This window comes from Ovis canadensis, chromosome 5 (genome assembly GCF_042477335.2).
Source record: "Ovis canadensis isolate MfBH-ARS-UI-01 breed Bighorn chromosome 5, ARS-UI_OviCan_v2, whole genome shotgun sequence".
In the NCBI taxonomy this organism is placed as follows: Eukaryota; Metazoa; Chordata; class Mammalia; order Artiodactyla; family Bovidae; genus Ovis; species Ovis canadensis.
Window position 1 is genome coordinate 55958721 of NC_091249.1, and position 21779 is coordinate 55980499.

The following is a 21779-nucleotide window of genomic DNA, read 5'->3' on the forward strand; positions in this document are numbered from 1 at the left end:
CAGAGCATGTAGCCACCCCTCCCCAGGCAGCAACCCCCATGTGGCGACAGACCTTTATTCACACTAGAGTACAGGGTGGCTGGGCAGTCAGCTGAAGAAGAACGTGGAATGCTTCACCTGCTCCAGGTCAAAGGTCCCTGCAGAGCAGAGGGAAACTGTGGATGCGATCTGGAGGCCCCATCCCCAGCCCACAGGGGTGGCTGCCCCGCCGGGGGTCCCACCTGTTGGAGGCACAGACAGCAGCGTGTCCTTTAGCCTGGAGACCCACATGCTCTTGGAGGTTCTGAAGGCAAAGACAGGGTGGGGGTGAGGCCAGGGCAGCCTGGGGAGAGGACAGTAGCAGCACTGGCGAGAGGGGGGCCCTTACCTAGAATCGGGGCAGAACCGCTTGAGGAGGAACCTGGACAGGTCATGGAGGATGGGCTGGCTGTGCAGTCGGACAAACTGCTCCCGGCAGACCTGGGGACCGGAAGCAGGGGAGGAGGGCATCAGCAGCCAGAAACCAGGCCCAAGTGGCGTGGAGAGTGGGCTCCCTGGTCAGGCAGGGTGGGGAGGAGGCTGGGGATGCGAAGCCACTAGTGGGAGCACGGCCACACCTGGTTCATGACCCCGACATCAGCCGCATGTGTCCAGAAGCAGTCGTGCACCGAGACGAAGGTCAGGCCCTTCCTGCAGCCAGAATGAGGGGCTCCTGTGGAGGCGCTGCACCTCAAGGTCCCCTCCCCACAATCCTCACCTCCCCCAACCCCCTCCGTTGACCCAGCTCTCACCTCAAGCCCCTCCCCACCACTCAGTGATGCCCACCCTCCTCCTGCCCACACCCCTGCGCATTCCAGTGGCTGTCTGTATGCACGCCCCATTCAGTGGGTAGGTGACAAGTTCTCCTCTCAGAAAATGCCTCTTTGCCACCCAACCCCAGCTGCTGCCTGATTCTCAGCTCCCTGTAGGGGGCTGCTAATGCTGGGCCCTGGTCCACCACAGGGCTCCATCCCAGGGTAGCCACCCAGGGGGAGGGGTCAGGAACACAAAACTCCAGTGGACACCAGGCTCACAACAGCCACACACACCACCCCCCACCATGTGAGCAGCTGTTCCTAACAACCGTCAACACTTCCCACCAGGTCAGAGGAGCTCAGGATAAGCCAGACACCTCTGCCCGCCCCTAGAATGTCCATGCATGTTGGGGGACCCTCAGAGGGCCAGCTTCACACTCAGAGCCCCTCGCCTACACCCCCACACGAGGACCCTGACCGGCACACCTGTAACAGTGCAGGGCCGTGAGCATCATGTGCGTGGAGTCCAGTGAGTGGATGAAGTTGGGTGGGAAGCCGTTCTTCTGCTTCAACGTGTTGGGCTTCCTGGCGGTGAGCGGGGTACACAGTCAGGACTCAGCCTGGCCACAGCCTGGCCCCCGCCCATCCCTACCCAGATGGCCTCCTGCATGTCTGCCTGTGCCCACACTCACTGGTTGGTGTCCACACTGCTGCTGAAAGTGAGGCTCTGGAGCCCGCCTTTTATCTGCAGGGTGGATATGGGGGACACAGAGGTGAGTCCTGCCCTGCTTAGTGGGGGTGGGGGTCGGGGACGGCACGTACCATGACCTTGGAGTCTCGGTGGTAGGGCTGGATGATGGGGACGCCCAGGGGCGTGATCCACTCCACAGCCGAGCCCGTGAGTGAGATGAGCCGGGCACTCTCAGTCAGCCAGCGCTGCAGGGACGGCCACCGGGTCAGAAGGGCTGGGTCTGGGGCCACAGCCCAGGGCAGGGGGAGGATGAGGCCTCACCTGGATGGACCGGGTGCCAGAGAACATCTCCTGGAGACTGTTGAACACCTGGCGCACGAGGTAGTGAGATGCCTCCCATACAAACTCCTGGAGAAGAGTAGGGTGGATAGGGTTTGGGGTCCCTCGCAGGAAGTCCCCCCACACTCAGGGGGTGGGCTTGCTCTGGGGACCCCGCAGCGGGTAGAGCCAAGCCCCTCCATCAGAACTACCTACTGCCGGATGCGCACCTGGGGGAAGTCCTCGAGCTCCCGGAGGCGCCTCTCGATCTGCAGGCGGCCGCCATAGCGGGTGACACCATACACCACGGTCATCACTGTCTGCTTGACCACCTTGCGGCTAATGAAGCCCTCCAGCACCTGGGCCACCCGCACGCCCTGCTTGGCATCCTGCTTGCGGAATACCTCCACCTGCAGAGGCAGTGGGCGAGGCCACCCACCCAGAGGTGGAAGTTTCCTCTCCTCTTGTGGGTCACCCCCTCTGACACTTCCCAGGAACCCTGCTCACGGCCTGGTATGGTGAAAGCTGGTGGGCCATGGGGTCCAGCATCCAGGCCCTGGTGGGTTTGGGGGATCAGGGCATACAGGGGTAGGGGGAGGTCATGGTGCCTACCTGTGCAGCCACCTCACTGTACACGTCCTGTGGCAGGTCAGAGGGTGACAGGTTGACGGAGGTGGCCCCCGTGCTGTCCCGGCCCAGGGCGGCATAGTGCTGGAGACCATTACAGGAGCCGTCCTGGGCAGGGGGTGGACAGTGACAGGCTGGGTGAGGTGGGCCAGTGTCCACGGTAGGGGGCTGGGGCTCCTGTTTCCCCAGCTCTGCTTAGGCAAGACCACCCTGGACCCGCACACTGACAGGAAGCCAGGAACCTCTGCAACGGGGAACTGAGGCACAGAGAAGCCCTACCCAGGAACACCAGCCAGTGCAGAGTGGACACCATGCCATCCCTCAGCTCCGTAGCCTGAAGAAACTTTGGCCAAGCCCACGAGGGATGGGCATGCTCCACAGCAAGGTCCCCCAGCTCACCTGGTGAACCGGAAAGTGGGAGATGTAGGTGGTAGGGTCGGGGGAGTGCACCACCTGGGCAATCTCCATGCAGCAGGCCAGGGTTTGCCACGGCTCATCCGCCTCCATCCACCACTTCCGGCCCTGTGGGAGGTAGTGGGCAGGGTGAGGCCAGGCCTGGGGTCTCCAGGCCCCACCCAGTGGGGTCAGAGCCAGCCTGGGAGTACTTCCTGGGCACAGGCAGCAGCTGGTTGGGCCCAGGTGGTAGGAAGACATAAGGAGGCCCTGGAGGCACGGAGAGTGATGGACCAGGGAGGGGACGGGCCTGGAGAGAGGGCCACTGTGGTATGAGAGGTGGCAGTGCTGTCCACGACCCAAGACAGAGCAAGAGGCCAGCAGGAGAGTGCCAGGAAAGAAGCAGGGGGCCGGGTTGCCTGCAGGGTTCCGAGGTGGGTGCCAGGGCAGCTGGGCGCACCCGATGGTAAGGGGTCAAAGCCCACCGTCATGGGTCGTTCAGCTGAGTCCAGGATGTCCTCCATCACCGCGTCTGCGTAGTCCCGGCGCGTCTGTAGTGACTCGCGCTTCTTGAGCCCTGTGAGGTTGACCAGGTGGATCTTGAGCCAGTCGAGGCCATGGGGGCCAAGTGGGCGGCCCTGGGCAAATTCCAGCAGCGCGCGGGCCAGGTCACTGCCAAGATGGTTGAAGTGTGGTGAACAGGGGTAGGTACGGCCTCGGAAGTCCATGTTGTGCGGCAGCCAGAAGACGTGGTTCCGCAGATGCTGGGCCAGCGACAGGCGGTAGAGTGCGTCTGCGCGCAGGCTCTGCATCTCCCGTGCCACCTTCAGCCGCCGTGCCAGCTCCCGCCGCATCTCTGCCTTGTCGGCAGGTGAGGCCTCGGGCAGCAGGCAGCCCTTGGGGGCCTGGCGGCCCTCGGGGGGCCTCAGGGCCTCGGTGGGCGGGGCGGGCACACCCAGGCGAGGGCAGCCCTTGTCCCTGAAGAGGTCAAGCACCAGGTCGAGCACACGCCCATTGACACGCCAAGCACAATTGCCCAGCTGAGTGAGGGCATCCAGAGCGCCGTGCAGCTCGGCAGGCGGGCAGCGCTCTAGCAGGAGCTGGTGCTGCTGGGTGCCCTCCAGGGACCGCATCATCTTGGTGGGGCTCAGCAGGAAGGCGCCCGAGTGTGGTGACGTCCAGGGCAGGGGTGGGCACAGCATGGGCACCTCCGTGGACTCGAAGATCAGTGTGCGCTCCGCCGCCGTCTCCTGCAGCTGAGTGAAGGCTGGGTGTGGCTTCAGGATCCCGATCTGGGGGCAGGACAGGCCAAGAAGTCAGGGTGTACTGGAGGCAGCGGAGGAAAACCCCAGGGTCCCCTTAGACGCCATGACCCTGAGTCCAGGTCCTCAGGGTCTGGAGCCACAGCAGGATCCCAGTGCCCCACAGCCCCTGGGGCGTCCCCTCTCCCTTCCAGCGCGGAAAAGCACCACTGGAGAAGCACCTGGCGGAAGCTGCGGAAGGAATACACGTGGTAGAGCACAGGAATGAGTGTGCTGGGGCCCCGGGGCGCTGCCAGGCTGCTGGGCATCTGCACGGCTCGTACCAGCACCTCTGCCAGCTGCTTGCCCAGCTGCACCAGCACAGACACGGGCCAGGGCTGCTCCGGGGGGGCCTCAGGCACGCCCAGCGCTTCCCAGTGCTGGCGAGGCAGACAGGGCTCTGCTACCTGTGGGTGGGAGGGTGGTTCAGAGAGCTGAGAGTCCAGGTGCAGAGCTGAAGACCCTGGCTCAGCCCCTGGCAACGAGCAAGGTTAGGTGAGGAAACTGAGGTGGAGTTTTGGGGCCAATCTGGCCACCCCAGGCAAGGAGGGAGAAGGGGAGGGGACCTCTGCTTGAGGCCTGGGGCACCCGGCCTGGGCCCCCTGCTCAGGCTCCCCAGCCTCACCTGGGTGTCCGAGGCCAGCAGGTGCAGGTACTCGGAGTAGCGCTGCTCCAGCTCTTCCACCTGGTTCCTGAGCCGCTTCCTCTTCAACACACGCATGCCCAGCTCGTGCGCCAGGAAGAGGAGCGACTCTCCATGCGGGGGCAGTGCCTGCAGGGTCTGAGGGGCAGCCCGGGAGGACAGCACCATAAGCCCCATGCTCCATCGGGACCACCTGACCTACCCCCCACCCCCCGCAGCAGCACTCCTCCCACAGCCCCCCAACCTATAGCAGTGGCCCTGTCCCCTCCTGGTGTGCACACCTGCAGCAGCAGCCCCACTAATTCCTTCTCACTGAGCAGGCACAGGTAGGGGAAGAGGGATGGGCGGCCTTCTGAGGCAGCGCGGGCCTCACTCTCCTTGATCTCCTGCAGCTCCAGGGACAGCACCGACTCCCATTCTGCGCGCAAGGCCGCCAGGGTCTTCCGCTGGCGAGTGGGGGGGACAGGGCGGGGTTGTGCAAGGAGTCACCACTGTGCCCAGGCAACCTGGCCCAGCCCGGTGGTAGAGGTCCTGGCTCAGAGAGAGGACCTGGTGGGACAGGTGCTGGGATGAACCCTGCCCAGCGGATACCCAGCTCAGCAGGCAGAAGCACCCCCAGCCCCTTACCGCCTGTAGGACCTCCTCGGTCAGGAGCGGGGCCTTCTCCACGGACTCCACGGTGACAGTGGTGGCCATCTCCACTCCAAGCTGCTGTCGGAAGAGGCCCTGCAGCTCCTTCAGGGACAAGTGCAGCTTCGGGTAGGACACAGAGGGGTCCTGCTGGGGCAACAGGCTGCCAGTGAGGCCCCACTGCTGACCTCTCCACCCACCAGAGTAGCGCAGCGTCTCCCTGGCCTGGGGTGCGGGGGCGGGGGGAGGTGCTGGATACAGCGCGAGGCCCAGATGCTGCTGTTTTCTCTTCCAACTTGCAACTGTGTGACCCTTCTAAAGATAGGTACACTAAAGATAGCAAACCCAAAATATACATCCACACAAAGACTGGTCCACAGCCAGCCACAGGAGCCTGGTTTATGGTGGTCAAGTGTCCACCAAGGGATGATGGATAAACACCACGTGATCCCTCCACACATGGGCACCCCTCAGCTGTGAAAAAAGCTCAGATACTTGCTACCACCTGACCCTGAGAACATGATGCTCAGTGAGAGAAACAGACATAGGACACACAGGGTGTGAGTCCACTGATGGGAAACATTCAGAACAGGCCGATCCACAGAGTGGGTTCCATGTTGTCAGGGGCTGGGGAGAGGGTAGGGGGTGACCACTGATGGGGATGGGCTTCCTTTCAGGGTTATGGAATGTTCTGGAAATAAAGATCAATGTACTAAAAACAACCCACTGGATTATACTTTAAAGGGTGAACTGCAGGTTAGGGGAAGCCTGTCCCAGTCAAAAAAGAAAACTCCTTTCGTCGCCCCAGGGATCTGGGTGTTATGCTCTCCTCCACCCTGGGAGGTGGCTTCACCTCATGCGCCCTGTGCCGCCTGCAGCATTAGCTGTGCAGTTTTAGGTGGGTACACTGGCCCTGCAATACCCCCATGCTGTGCCTAGGGTGCATCTCCATATGGAAACCAAATATGGCAGGGTGTGGGCCCCCCTCGACAGGGCAGCCTCCCATCCACCAGCACGGGGTAGGGGGGCCAGTGCTGCCAGGAGAGACGAGGGGAGGGGCCGAGGCATCCAGTGACCACTCGCCCCCTTCAGGTTCCCAGATGCAGGCCCGCTCACCTTGGCATAGATCTCCTGGAGCAGTGGCGAGGTGTTGACCTGGGGTGGGGGCGGAGGTGGCGGCTGGGGGCTGAACGCTGGTCTGGCCTTGCGCACAGCACGCAGGAGCTCCTCCCGCTCCTCGGCGCTCAGGGGCACAGCTGAGAAGAGCCCCTGCAGCGACAGCCTGTCCTGCTCCATCTGCTTCAGGCACCTGAGGGCACACACATCCAGCTGTTAGCACCAGCGGGGAGCCCCTGGGGTCCCATCCCAGCTCCACCACCACCCCCCACCCACCTTTGGATGGTGCTGGCATCCTGGTCCAGGCGCCCCATGCACTGCAGGGCGGCTGCATAGGACAGCAGGTCCGGGGCCAGGCCAGCATCTTTCAGCATGAAGAACACGTACATCAGCTCTTTGAAGGAGCCCTGGGGGGACCAAGCCAGGTGAGAGCTTGCAAGGAGGGTACAGGGGCGGGGGGGGAGGGGCGCCTGTTCCTTCCCCCAGTTACCCCACCACAGGCCTCCCAGCCAACTCAGTCAGCACCTTCCCCTTGGCCCTGAGGATCAAGGAGAAGTGCCACAGAGATGAGCATTGTCTGTGCCCTGCCCTGGGGCCCGCTCCCTGTCTGAGAGGTGAGTCTGCATGCGGGCTAGATGGGCCGGGGGCTGCCCAGTGCGGTAGTCACCGGGCACGCCGACCAGAGCTGTTTCATACCCAGTTTGGCAGCAGCAGGAGGCTGGTGCAGCTGAAGGAGATCGGCAAGGTCACAGAGAGCTCCACTGGACATGGCTAGTCTAGAACCAGACCATCTTTCCTGCCTTTCTAAACTCATAGGACTGTCACCACCACCAGGAAAACATGCACAGACCCTGCACAGCATCCCCCCTTTACAGCTCCCAAAACCCAGCAGGGCTCCCCGTTCTGCAGATAGGGAAGCCAAGGCCCAGAGGGGATGGGAAGGGTGTGGCTCGAGGGGACCACGTGGCAGAAACAGGAGGGCTGCCTGACACATGCACCTGGAGCCTGAGCAGAGGACATTGTCTGGAAGTAGGGTCTCTACAGGTGCTGTATACACCCTGGACGCTGTATGGCACTCAAGGCAGAGGTCAGGAAGGAAGGATGGGATGCAGGGAGGGGGCCTGCCTCGCCCTGACCTTGGATGTCAGGCCTCTGAGACTAACAGAAAACGCATGTCTACTGCTGGAAGCCTGCTGGATGGTTCAGCTGTTCTGGGGCCCCAGGAAGCTCGTCTAATCAGAAACCCGCCACCCTGACAGAACTCTGCGCCAGCGGATGCCAGAGGGCCAGCACCGCAGGAAAGGAGACTGACGCCTGGAACTGAGCAGGCCTCCCACAAAGACAACGCAGGAAACCCCCTGTGACTGTTGCCGTGGAGACCCTGGCGCCTCCCAGGGCTGCCAGGCTGCTCTGGGCCCCATTCTGTGCATGAGTCAGCACAGCTGAGGCCCTGTTGAGAACCTGCCTCCCGGAGCTGCACCTGCACTCGCAACCCTCCTTCACCGGCGCTAACTTTCTCTGATGCTCCTCAGATGAGGGTGCAGACGCAGAGCAGGGAGGGTGCTGGGGAAGTCGTCTCCACAAGGGTGCTTAGGCAACTCTCCTCAGCAGTCACAGGTCAGAGGAGAAGTCACAAGTGAAAAGAGCACTTCCCTTGAGGGAAGTAGCTAAAGCTGCACCCAGAGGGAAATTCACAGCTGTGGATGGCTGCACCATAAGGTTCTCGTCCCAGACAGGAGCATCGAAGAGGCTGCCCTGAGGAGGGCCTACAGCACCCCATGCACCAGAGCCCTGGCTGAGTAACCACACAGGAATGCTGTCTTCTGGCCCTTTTGTCATTTTCACATTTTCCATTGAGGGCCACGTGTGACTTATAATTAACAAGTCTAAAGAACTGTTAAATAGCCACACAAGAAAAGATGCTCAACATCACCATTAAAGAACGCAAATCAAAACTACAATGAGGCATCACCACACACCAGTCAGAATGCCATCATCAAAAACTCTCTACAAATAATAAATGCTGGAGAGGATGTGGAGAAAAGGGAACCCTCTCAACCTGTTGGTGAAAATGAAAACTGATACAGCCACTACGGAGAATGGTATGGAGATGCCTTTAAAAACTAGGAATAAATCTACCATATGACCTAACAATCCCACTACGGGCCATATACCCCGAAAGAGCCACAATTCTAAAAGACACATGTAACTCAATGTTTGTTGCATTCTAAGTCACTTCAGTCGTGTCAGACACTTTGAGACCCTACGGACTGTAGCCCGCCATGGGAGGAAAGAATACTGAAGTGGGTTACCATTTCCTTCTCCAGGGAATCTTCCTGACCCAGTGATCGAACCCACGTCTCTTATGTCTCCTGCACTGGCAGGCGGGTTCTTTACCACTAGTGCCACCTGGGAAGCCCCCAAGAGGTGGTACATATATACAATGGAATTTTACTCAGTCGTAAGAAAAGAACAAATTTTGAAAAGTAAGTCCAAATGAGGTGGATGGACCTAGAGCCTGTTATACAGAGTGAAGTGAGTCAGAAAGTGAAAAACAAATATTGGATATTAATGCATATATATGGAATCTAGAAAAATACTGCTCATGAACCTAACTGTGGGGAACGAATGAAGACGCAGGTACAGAGAACAGACTTGCGGACACGGGGTAAGGGGAAGGTGAGGGCTGGACGAAGGGAGAAGGCAGCAGTGACAGACACACACGATCGTGTGTGAAACAGACACTGGTAATAAGTTGCTATGTGACACAAGGAGCCCAACCGAGCGCTCTGTGATGACCGAGAGGGGTGGGGGGAGGGGGAGGTTCACAAGCGAAGGGTATTTGTATAATTATGGCTGATTTGCGTTGTTGTACAGAAGAAACCAAAACAGCATTATAAAGCAATTTTCCTCCAATTAAAAAATAAATCAATAGAGAAGGAAATGACAACCCACTTCAGTATTCTTGCCTGGAAAATCTCATGGACAGAGGAGTCCGATGGGCTACAGTTCACAAGGTCACAAAGAATCAGATAGGACTTAGCGACTAAACAACAACAAAAAGAGTAGATATACTGATAGTATATAGAGTAGATCTACTGATTTGCTGTGCTACCTAACAACACTGTACATCAAATATACTCCAATAAAAAAATCTAAAAAAAAAAAAGCTGTCAGCATAATAAAAACTGAAGGCCTGACTCCTGGAGCTGAGAGACCAGAGTTGGGATCTAGGTGTCCCAGGTTGGCTCCCGCCTCCGACCCCAGCCCCTCACCTGGCGAGCCCAGCCAAGCATGACGATGTTGTACATGGGGAGTGTGAGCAGCTGCTGCTGTGGGGCCCGGCTGTGCTGCGCAACCAGCACGTGGTGGGCCAGGGGCAGGTGGCCCGTGAGCAGGCAGCATTCCAGAAAGGCCAGGAGCTTCTGGCGCTGGCCCTCCAGCCGGGATTCAGAGCCCTCATCTGCCTCCTGGCTCAGCCTCTGCGGGGCCTCCTGCAGCAGCCGGGCCAGCTGCTCCTCCCAGGGGCTCTGCGGCCTCTTGCGCTCCCACTGCTGCAGCTGGCCCGCCAGCTTCCTGCTCAGCAGCCGCGGCTCCATGCGCAGACGCTTCTCCCAGGTCGGCTTCTCCACCATCTTCGGCAGCTTCCCATCCAGCTGCTGCCAGCGCTTCCCTATCAGCTGCTGATCCTTGTCCAGCTTCTGTGCCCAGTGGCTGCTGAGCATGGGGACAGGCCCTTCAGCCCCAAGTGGGGCCTGCCTGGGGGGCCAGATGCCACCAGCCTCCGGCGCCTGAGCCACGGCCACCCTCTTCACCGTCACCTCCTCTGCTGTGCCCTCCGCCTGCAGTTGCCGCACCCGTGCCTCGAGCACTGTGGGGAGAGAGATGTCAGGGGACCCCGCTGTCAGGAGGGGGGATCAGTCCTGGGTGTGTGTCTGCTCACCACCAAACGCACAGGTCTGCCTGGGCTGCTCAAACCCGGCCCCGAAGGAGCTCCTGAAGTTGCCCACCACCTGCTCCTCAACATCCTCCCGCCCCAGCAGCTCTGTCCTTCCCAGGGCTCTCTCCCTCCAGGTCCAGCCAGTCAGTGCCTCCTTGGGGCTCTGCCTTCAAAATCTACCCACAGCCCCTGGCTCCTTGAATCCCTGCCTCCCTTCGCTGTCTCCACTCCAGCTGTAATGGCCTCAGGGCCTTTGCACATACATAAGCGTTCATAGCCATAGCCCACCCCTGCTCTGTGCTGCTTCACAGACAGCCAGCTCTCATGACTATATGGAGTCTGGGGCCACTGAGTTGGTGAACAGGGATCGACCACACCCAGGGAACACAGGGTTCCTGAGTGCCCAAGGCCACACTTCCACTAGCAGATCCATGCATCACTCTGTTGTGAGTTTTCCCATCTGATACACCTTATTTCGTACACATATCCGTGATATGTACATACACAATGGCCAATACTGCTAGAACTCACTCCTGAACTTCGCCGATGAGACAAACTTTCTCCAAAAGGCACATTACAGTCCCCTGGAGCTGAGGGGCTCAAGACGGTCCTGCAGCACCATGCCTGGGTCCATTTTAAACTGCTAAACCACCAACACACAGCACAAAATGCAAACACAGGGCACTAGATATACCCTGAAAAGGACTCCTATTGACAGAGTGTCACCCAGCTCCACCTCAGCTGAGAAGGTGTACATTGACTGGGGTTTCAAGTAAAGTTCAGCTGGTAGGAGATTGTGCAAACACAGAATCCGCGAATGTGAGGACCTACCTGTGCCTCACCCACATAACATCAGCCCAGAGACAGGAGGGCCAGTCTGGAGCAGAAACACAGCAACAACAAAGGCACAGCCCCCACCTCAGTGGATGGAAAGTCAGCAGACACTTTCTGAACGTGCAGGAGATGGTCAGTGGCAAAGTGCCAGAAAGGGCACGAGGTGGCCACATCTGAATCCCCTGGGGGGTGACCGGGGACAAGTAGGTACACTGATCACACTGGTGGAAGCCAAGGACGCTGGCAGAGGCCACAGGGCTCTGAGGCCCTCAACAGGGGTGGAAAGGGAATTCTGCCAGAAAGGATACAGCCAGCTGGAGGGTCGAGACTGGAAAGTGACATGAAGTGATCACATTTTCAGACCCTGGGCTTTGCCTTAAAATAAGGTGGGTGAGAAATCAAAGAAGGTTGCTTCTAAGCTGGTAGGACCTGTGGTTTCACTTCTGCACGTTTGCGATTTTCTGAAATCAGGCTTTTCTTTTTAAAGGCTCCCACATCCCACTCCCGGCTGCTGGCCACTCACCGGACGTGGGGCAGGAGGGAAGCAGGAGGCATTGGACACCTGAGAAGGAGGGGACAGTGATGCTCCCAGCTCGCTCTGGAGATGCCAGGACCTGGCTGTCCATCCCCAGTGACAAAGACCACCAGCAGACCCTATCAGGCGCCAAGTCCGGGAAGTTGAGCCAGGACCACTGAAGTCTGGCATGCCACAGAGCAAAGCCCAGCTCTGCACACAGCAGGCCAGTCTCTCCAGCCACAATTTAGGCTTCAAGTCTCTCATCTATCAGGGCTTCCTTGAGAGTTCAGTTGGTAAAGAATCTGCCTTTAATGCAGGAGACCCCGGTTTGATTCCTGGGTCAGGAAGATCCCTCAGAGAAGAGATAGGTTACCCACTCCAGTATTCCTGGGCTTCCCTTGTGGCTCAGCTAGTAAAGAATCCGCCTGCAATGTGGGAGACCTGGGTTCGATCCCTGGGTTAGGAAGATGCCCTGGGGAAGGAAAAGGCTACCCACTCCAGTATTCTGGCCTGGAGAAATCCATGGACTGTATAGTCTATGAGGTCTCAAAGAGTCCAACCCGACTGAGCGACTTTCACTTCATTCTCTCATTTGGAAAGTGGGAGCCCCTGGTGGGTTTGGGAAGACAAGGGAACTATAAGAGCTCACTGCACCCAGCATTCACTTCACAGTGGCACCAAGGCGGACCTTGGACCACTAGAGAGCAGACTGACAACCCTTCTCAATGGGGTGGAACCAAGGAACCTTGGAGGAACGAAGGAGGTAGCTCCCAGCAGTATGGTCAGCGAGGTGACAGTGAGAAAGGAGCATCAGGACCAGTGCCCTGGGATCAGGCTCACCCTCCAGCAGTTCCGCGTGACCGCAGCCCTTCCGGCGGTCCTGCTCACAAGCGCTGGCAGACAAGCTCCTCTTCCGGCCCCAGACGCCACCGAGGGTCCCTGCGGGAGAGACCAGGGAGGCTGAGGCGGGCGTGTGTCAGGGCTGGGGCAGGGAGGGCCGTCGCAGGGTCAGCAATCGCAGGATCCGGGGCAAAGGAACCCTGAAGACCGTGCAACTGTCAGTGGTCACCCGTCTCAAAGTAAACACCACAGGGTAAGGGAAAAAGGAAACTGGGGCCTGAGTTCGAAGATAAATGGTTCCGCGAACTAAGGCACGGACAGTTCAAAGGTTAAAAACTCTAATTCGTAAATAGTGGGTCATGGGACTCCAAAAGAACCCAGGAATCAAAGGTCAAAGTGCACCGACGACCCCGGTCCGTAGAGTGGCCCAAGGGTGACTGAAAGCGGAATACAGTCACTCGGTTCGGCAGAATCACCAAAGCAAGTTAGCTGGATCCCTGGGGTCGAGAAGCCAAAGGTCACGGCGGCGGGTGAGGGGGCAGAGCAGCGGTCCTGGAGTCATCCCCGGGCCTCCCCTGCGTTACCTTCTTCGGCCAGGAGGCAGGGGTGGCCCTTCGGCCACAGGGCCCTCCGAAGCCCCGCCGCCCCGCGGCCACAGCGCAGCGCCGACATGCTGTCTGCACGCGGGACCACCGCGCCACCGCAACGCGCCTGCGCCGCCTGCGCCCGCCGGGAGTTGTAGTTCCGCGGCCTACGGCGGCCGCGAAGAGACCACGAACCGGGAAGGCACCAGGAGAACCACAACTCCCAGGAGGCAGCAGACCCTGGAGCGGAGCGGGGGCGGGGCATGAGCCGGTAGTGCCCACCGATTGGCTGTTCCCTGTCCAGGAGGGGCGGGACAGAGCCGTTGCTTGGGCAACACTGTAAGCCATCTTTGGGAGGACCCGGAACCTGAGTTTTGTTGTTATTTCTGTTTAAAGCGGTGGTTTCCAACGTTTTTGGCACCAGGGACCGGTTTCGAAGACATTTTTTCCATTGGGGCGGGGGAGGAGGAAGATGGGTTGGGTTTTCCTCACCACTTACCGCCTTCTGTGCAGCTGGGTTCCTAACAGACCACAAACGGCTTGAGTAGTGGCCCAGGGGGTTGGGGATCCCTGGTTTAAGGACTAGTCCTCGAATAGTTGGGCTTCTTAGGTGGCTCAGTGGTAAAGACTCCACCATGCAGGAGACACAGGAGACACGGGTTACATCCCCGGGTGGGGACGTTCCCCTGGAGGAGGAAATGGCCACCCACTCCAGTATTGTTACCTGGAAAATTCCATGGACAGAGGAGTCTGGGGGCCTTACAGTCCACGGAGTCGCAAAGAGTCAGGCACGACTGAGCACTCACGCATGCCAAATAATTAGGACACCATTCTGCAATTTACAGATTCCTGTCCATCTTCATTGATCCAATGATAGCTTTGGGGATGTAACTATTACTATCTCCAGTTTATCGGGAGGAAACTGAGGTTCAGAAGGTAAATAAAGTTGCCCAAAGACACATCACGAATATCAGAGACAGTGGAATGAAGGCCCAGGTCCCTCTGACTCCAAGCCCCAAAGCCAAGGGTAGGTTACATCACGGTGTTTCTTAAACTTTACCCTTATACACTCTTTCTGGCCTCTGTTTACCCACTAGTTTCCAGGGCCAGAAGTGGAGTGGGGTGGGGAGAGCAATGATAATTGGAATGAAATATTCCCTGGAGCCTGAAACGTCTCCACCCTAGTCTCCAGGCAGATCCCACTCAAGGGTGAGCAGGCCAGAGCTTTGGAATCAGACCTGAAAGGTATGCCCCACCTTATCATTCAGGTGGAGAAACTGAGGTCAGGGGAGGGAGTGTCTGTTCTGGGATCAGCTGGTATGTGAGGGATGATAATAGGAATAAGTGGTGTAACTTTCCTTCAAGCTGCAATCCTATCTATCTAATGCAAAAGCCTTGAGGTGAGAAAAATTGTGGATAAACTGTTGGAGCAGTGTTTGGGAGAGAAGTGGTTGTTGTTCAGTTGCTATGTTGTGTCCCATGCTATGTTGCGATGTTCTTTCTGACATGGACTGCATCACACCAGCCTCTCCTGTGATGCTATCTAACCATCTCATTCTCTGTCACTCCCTCCTGCCTCCAATCTTTCTCGGCATCAGGGTCTTTTCCAATGTTACCTCTTTGCATCAGGCACCTGAAGTGGCGGAGCTTCAGTTTCAGCATCAGTCCTTCCAATGAATATTCAGGGCTGATTCCCTTTAGGATTGACTGGTTTGATCTCCTTGCAGTCCAAGAGACTCAGTAGAGTCTCCTACAGCACCACAGTTCAAAAGCATCAGTTCTTCAGCACTCAGCCTTCTTTATGGTCCCACTCTCGTATCCATATGTAACTACTGGAAAAACCAAAGGTTTGACTAGACAGACCTTTGTTGGCAAAATGATTTCTCTGCTTTTTTAATAATCTAGGCTTGTCATAGCTTTCCTTCCAAGGAGCAAGTGTCTTTTAATTTCATGGCTGCAGTCAGTCACTGTCTGCAGTGATTTAGGAGCCCAAGAAAAGAAAATGTGTCACTGCTTCTAGTTTTTCCCCTGTTTGTCATGAAGAGATGCAACCAGATGTCATGATCTTAGTTTTTTGAATGTTGAATTTTAAGTCAGCTTTTTCACTCTGCTCTTTCACCCTCATCAGGAGGCTCTTTAGTTCCTCTTCGCTTTCTGCCATTAGAGGGGTATCATCTGCATGCCTGAGGTTATTTATATTTCTCCTGACAATCTTGATTCCAGCTTGTGATTCATCCAACCTGGCATTTTGCATGATGTACTCTGCATAGAAGTTAAATAAGTAGGGTGACAATATATAACCTTGACGTACTCCTTTCCCAGTCCGTTGTTCCATGTCTGGTTCTAACTGTTGCTTTTTGATCCACCTATAGGTTTCTCAGGAGACAGGTAAGATGGTCTGGTATTCCTGTCTCTTTAAGAATTTTCCACAGTTTTTGTAATCCACACAGTCAAAGCTTCCCTCGTAGCTCAGTCAGTGAAGAGTCTGCCTGCAATGCAGGAGACCTGGTTCCATCCCTGGGTCAGGAAGATTCCCCTGGAGGAGGAAATGGCAACTCACTCCAGTATTCTTGCTTGGAGAATCCCATGGACAGAGGAGCCTGGCAGGCTATAGTCTATGGGGTCGCAAGAATTGGACACGATTGAGTGACTAAGCACACACACAGTCAAAGGCTTTAGTGTAGTCAATGAAGCAGAAGTAGATGTTTTTTCTGGAATTTCCTTGCTTTCTCTATGAGCCATACATGTTGACGATTTGATTTCTGGTTTCTCTGCCTTTTCTAAACCTAGCTTGTACAGCAACTTGTATATCTGGAAGTTCTTGGTTCACATACTGCTGAAGCCTACCTTGAAGGATTTTAAGCATTACCTTACTAGCATGTGAAATGTGTGCAATTGTACAGCACTTTGAACATTCTTCAGCATTGCTCTTCTTTGGGATTAGAATGAAAACTGACCTTTTCCAGTCCTGTGGCCACTGCTGAGTTTTCCAAATGTGCTGATGTATTGAGTGCAGCACTTTAACAGCATCATCTTTTAGGATTTTAAATAGCTTAGCTGAATTTCATCACCTCCACTAGTTGGTTCATAGTAATGCTTCCTAAGGTCTACTTGACTTCACACTCCAGGATGTCTGTCTCTAGGTGAGTGACTATCATGGCTATCCAGATCATTAAGACCTTTGTTGTATAGTTGTTCTGTGGCATAAGTAGCTGGGTCATAGACTTGGATTACCATGATGTTGAATGGTTTGCCTTGGAAACAAACTGAAATCATTCTGTCATTTTTGAGATTGCACCCAAGTACTGCATTTCAAACTGTTTTGTTGACTATGAGGACTACTCCATTTCTTCTAAGGGATTGTTGCCCACAGTAGTAGATTTCATGGTCATCCGAGTTAAATGCACCCATTCCCATCCATTTTAGTTCACTGATTGCTGAAACATCGATGTTCACTCTTGCCATCTCTGGCTTGACCATTTACCTTGATTCAGGGAACTAACATTCCAGGTTCCTGTGCAATATTGTTCCTTACAGCATTGGACTTTACTTTCATCACCAGACACATCCACAGTTAAGCATCGTTTCCAGTTTGGCCCAGCTGCTTCATTCTTTCTGGAGCTTAGTAATTGCCCTCCCCTCTTCCCCAGTAGCATATTGGACACCTTCCAACCTGGGGCGGGGGGTGGGACTCATCTTCTGGTGTCATATCTTTTTGCCTTTTTTGTTGATGGGGTTCTCAAGAATACTCAAGTGAGCTGCCATTTCCTCCTCCAGTAGACTGCATTTTGTCAGAACTCTCCATCCTGACCCATCCATCTTGAGTGGCACGGCACAGCACGGCTCACAGCTTCACTGAGTTGCGCAAGCCCCTTCGCCATGACAAAGCTGTGATCCATGAAGCAGTGGGAGAGAGGAAGCAGAGACAAAGCTGGAAGGGTGTTCAGGGGTCACACCACAGCCGGCCTTGGGGCCTCAGCTCAAGCCGACACCTATCCCCAGATGCTCAGACCTCAGTCTCCCCAGTGTCAGTGTCAAGAGTGGAGGCTGAACCTGAACTCTGACGGGCCTGACTCCCAGGTCTGGGAGCTCTTGACAGCACATTCCAGACGCAGCTGCCCACGCGGGCCTGTGCGCCGTGATGCCACCGGCTGGGAATGTTTTCAACAGATGGCAGCGTCCTCTGGAACCCACCCATTCCACCCCAATATGCCCTGGGGGGCCATGACCTCAGAAGTGACTCACACCTGGGGTTGCCTTCCCGGCCTTGAGCGGGGTATGCTGAGTCAGCTGGGCCCCCCCACTCCCTGAGACCTAAAGACAGGCGCTTACATCCCCACAGGCTGGCGGTGCAAGGAGCCTGCGGTTTTCTCTTCTGTTCACTGGGACATCACATGCCCTAAAGCAGTGTCTCCTCACAAGCCAGCTCTTCTCCCAGTTTCTGCTCAGTTTCTGCCTCTCAGTCTCACTCAGGTTCTGAGTGGGGGTGGGCTCTCTTGGTGCCACCTGTGTGTCACCACATCACAGCTCCCAGGCTGGGGTCCTGCTGCTCTGAGACCCTTTCACATGGTCTCTTCTCTTTGTATTTCTTCTTCAGCTGTCAGTGAGTCAGTGTGTAGCTCTGGTTTTCCACTCCTGATGGGGATATCACGTTTCCTTGTAAAACTGAAGCAAGAAAACATGAATAACCCATGAGACAGGTGGAGACAGATGCCCTTAAGAGAGGGATGTGGTGTCAAGATGTTGGGGCTTAGGCAAGACTACATTTCAGAAGCTGTTCATGTATGCCAGCAAACATACTAAAGAGATGCCAAAACATCTCACCCAGATCAAACAAAGAGACACTCAGATGAGTTTAGGCTGTCGGACTCTCTATGAGACTTCAGAAGTGTTGAAAGGAAGGAGAGGGATAACTTGGGAGATTAGGATTGACATATACACACTGCTATATATAAAATAGATAACTGAGAGGTCCCTGGTAGTCCCAGAAATCTTCCTGCCAGTGTAGGGGACATGGATTTGATTCCTGGTTGGGGAAGATCCCTTGGAGCAATGAAGCCCATGTGCCACTTTGGGCTATTGAGCCTCTGCTCTGTAGCCTGTGCTCTGCAACAAGAGAAGCTACCATGATGAGAAGCCTGCATGCCACCACAGAGTAGCCCCACTTCCAGCAACAAAGAGCCAGCAGAGTTAGAAAAAAAAAAGGGGGGGGATAACTAATGGGACTTCTCTGGAGGTTTAGAGGTTAACATTCCAAGTTTCCACTGCAGGAGGCATATATTCGATCTCTGATAGGGGAATAAGATCCCACATGCTGCACAGCGTGGCCAAAAAAGTAAAAATAATTTTAAAATAAGTAATGAATAACTAAAATAGATAACTAATAAGGACCTACTGCATAGCTCAGGGAACTCTACTCAATACTCTGTAATGACCTATATGGGAAAAGAATGTAAAAAAGAGTGGATGTGTGTATACGTATAACCAATTCACTTTGCTGTACAGCAGAAACTAACACAATATTGTAAATCAACTACACTTCAGTAAACAATTAATTAAAAAATGAAGACATGTTGAGAAAGGCAAGGGCAACTCTCTAGATGGAAAGGCATGGCATCAGATTCTCTGGGCCACTGTAACAAATGACCACAAATTTGGTATCTCAAGCAACAGATATGTCTTTTCTCATATTTCTGGAGACAAGACATTCAGAACTAGCATCACTGAGATAAATTGAGGGTGTGGGCAAAGCCGTGACTTGTTCGGAGGCACCCTGGGAAGGTCCTTCCTGCTTCTTCCAGCTTCTGGGGCCCCAGGCATCCTGAGCTGGTGGCAGCCCCCCTCCAGCCTCTGCCTTCATTGTCACATGGCCTCTGCTCTGAGTCTGTGTCTCTCATAAGGATACCTGCAGCTGCATTTAGGGCCCCTGAGGATGATCTCCTTGTCTGAAAACCTTAATTTAATGGCAGCTGCCAAGACTCTTTCCAAATAAGGTCAAATCCACAGGTTCCGGGGGTTAGAATGTAGATGCGTCTTTGTGGATCTTTATTCATTCAGTCACAGAGACAAAGGGGAAGGGAGGGCCCTACATGTGCCCCACCTGGATTTGGGATGAGAAAAAAGGGTGTTGGAGGATGTCACAGTGACAAGAGGGGACACTGGAGAGTGGATGAGGGATGACGTTGCAGCCTGGCTTCTGTGGAGGACCTCAGGGTTCACGGCTCGTTTAGGAATTCCCTGGTGGTCTAGTGGTTAGGACTTGGCTCTTTCATTGCAGAGGGCCCAGAGAACTAAAATCTTACAAGCTGTGCAGCCTGACCAAAAGGAAAAAAAAAAGCAAAACAATTGAACCAACAGACTTGAGCGTGAAGCAACTGAATGTCAGAGGCTGCCTCTCAAATAGCCATGTACATAAACAGACCACAGGTGTGTATTCTTCCTGGTAAAACATGGAACACTGCACACATCAAAAATACAGTTCAATTAATCTTCCAGAACACAGAGTGTTCCAGAGAAGACCCAACCTGTGAAACCCTCTCACGCCCCCCATCACTGCCCTCAAGGATGACACCCTTTGGACAGTTCTCACGGTGGGTGGCTTGGTTTTCCAGACTGTCCCATAGATCTCTGCTGTGTCCAACTGCTTCTTGTTCTGAAAGTCATCCATGTTGTTGTGTGTTCAGGGCGTTACTCTTTCTTCATGGCTGCATAGTGTGATTTTGCTGCAGTGTATATACCCATCCTCCAGCTGATGGAAATAAATAATATGAAGAATTGAGAACTCCCAGAACAGGGCATTCATTGTGCTGCTCTCGTAACTTGTTCATAGGCTTGACATCTTCCAGAAAACCACAGCAACACACCGCTGTACCCTGCTGGGATGGCTGCAGTCAAAACCATGGCCCATAAACAGCTGCCAGTGAAGAGGTGGGGACACTGGAGCCCTTGTGCACAGCTGGTGGGAATGTAAGATGGGGCAGCTGCTATGGAATAAGGCCCTCAGAAAGCCAACCAGGGACTTTCTTGGTGGTCCAGTGGTTGAGAATCTGCCTTCCAATGCAGGGGATATGGGTTTGATCCCTGCTTAGGGAACTAAGACCCCACATGCTGCAGGGCAACAAGGCCTGTGTGCCGCCACTAGAGAAGCCTGCCTGCCACAACTAAGACCCTAGGCAGGCAAATAAATTAATTATTTAATTTTATAAAAAGAAGCCAACCAGCCAGGACATGGAAACAACCTAGATGTCCATCAGCAGATGAATGGATAAGAAAGCTGTGGTACATATACACAATGGAGTATTACTCAGCCGTTAAAAAGAATTCATTTGAATCAGTTCTGATGAGATGGATGAAACTGGAGCCGATTATACAGAGTGAAGTAAGCCAGAAAGAAAAACACCAATACAGTATACTAACACATATATATGGAATTTAGAAAGATGGCAATGACGACCCTGCATGCAAGACAGCAAAAAAGACACAGATGTGTATAACGGACTTTTGGACTCAGAGGGAGAGGGAGAGGGTGGGATGATTTGGGAGAATGGCATTCTAACATGTAAGAATCGAATCGCCAGTCTATGTCTGACGCAGGATACAGCATGCTTGGGGCTGGTGCATGGGGATGACCCAGAGAGATGTTATGGGGAGGGAGGTGGGAGGGGGGTTCATGTTTGGGAACGCATGTAATAATTAAAGATTTTAAAATTAAAAAAAAAAAAAAAGAAGCCAACCACAGAATCACCATATGACCCAGCAGCTCCACTCCTGGGTACCTGCACGAGAGAAATGGAGACTTATGTTCACACATAAAGCTGTATATGAATGTCCACAGCAGCACAATTCACAACAGCCAAAATGTGGAAACAACCTCAAATCCATCCATAGATGATTGGTAGAATATGGTCCCTTCACACAGGGAGCATCACTTGGTCATGAAAAGAAGAGAAGCCCTGACACTCACTACCACATGGATGGACTTTGAGAACACGATGCCCATTGAGAGAAGCAGACACAGAAGGACACACAGGGTGTGTGTGATTCCACTGATGGGAAATGTCTGGAACAGGTAGATCCACAGACAAAGAAATTGGGTTGTCAGGGGCTGCGGGAGGGGGTGGCAGTGCTGCTGATGAGGACAGGGCTTCTCTTTGGGAGATGGAATGTTCTGGAATTAGAGCTAAGCATTGACATCTCTGTGCTAAAAGCACTAATTGCAGTTTCCTGGGTGAACTGTGTGATGTGTGAATTCTATCTCAGTCATGCTGTTGTTAGAAGCACCTGGAGCAGAGCTATCTTTTGAGGCATGCTCCGCCCAACCCTGGTCACACAGAGTCCTGGATCTTGTCCTTCTGGCAGCTGGGGTTGGGACAGTCTAGGAAGGGAAGACCAAGCTCCTGGTGGGTGGGGACTGAAGGTGTCATTCTGAGGACCAGCAAGGTCATGGACTATCTCATCCATCCTTCTGGCCTGCCTCTCCTGCCCTATCTTCCAGAGGAGGAGCCAAGACTTGGGAGGGTGATGCCTATGGGCAAATCCCTCTGAGTGTGAGGAGACAGGCTGGGCAGGACCC

The 21779-nt window shown here is 54.8% G+C and overlaps 1 protein-coding gene across 2 annotated transcripts; it reads right to left on the bottom strand.

Moving 5' to 3' along the window:
* Positions 1-41: 41 nt before the first annotated feature.
* Positions 42-13418, bottom strand: POLRMT (RNA polymerase mitochondrial). 2 transcript variants are annotated; one of them, XM_069591885.1, is made up of 21 exons: positions 13208-13418; positions 12624-12722; positions 9768-10363; positions 6769-6899; positions 6493-6685; positions 5374-5523; positions 5028-5192; positions 4729-4884; positions 4286-4510; positions 3288-4094; positions 2809-2931; positions 2395-2517; positions 2013-2192; positions 1786-1872; positions 1596-1709; positions 1466-1518; positions 1260-1358; positions 597-669; positions 368-459; positions 222-283; positions 42-137 (listed from the first exon to the last, which is right to left on the bottom strand). In XM_069591885.1, exons 1-21 carry the CDS (start codon positions 13293-13295, stop codon positions 88-90), a joined length of 3666 nt encoding a protein of 1221 aa, XP_069447986.1. In that variant the 5' UTR covers positions 13296-13418; the 3' UTR covers positions 42-87. The 2 variants fall into 2 exon arrangements, with proteins under 2 accessions (XP_069447986.1, XP_069447987.1); XM_069591886.1 differs by having other exon boundaries at positions 5374-5526; positions 13208-13341.
* Between the last annotated feature and the right edge of the window lie 8361 nt (positions 13419-21779).

Coding starts and splice junctions, on each gene's coding strand:
- POLRMT (XM_069591886.1), bottom strand. CDS start 13,295: ATGTCGGCGCTGCGCTGTGGCCGCGGGGCGGCGGGGCTTCGGAGGGCC. Junction 12,723..13,207: donor CTGCCTCCTGGCCGAAGAAG/GTAACGCAGGGG, acceptor TCTCTCCCGCAG/GGACCCTCGGTGGCGTCTGG. Junction 6,686..6,768: donor GATGCCAGCACCATCCAAAG/GTGGGTGGGGGG, acceptor GTGTGCCCTCAG/GTGCCTGAAGCAGATGGAGC.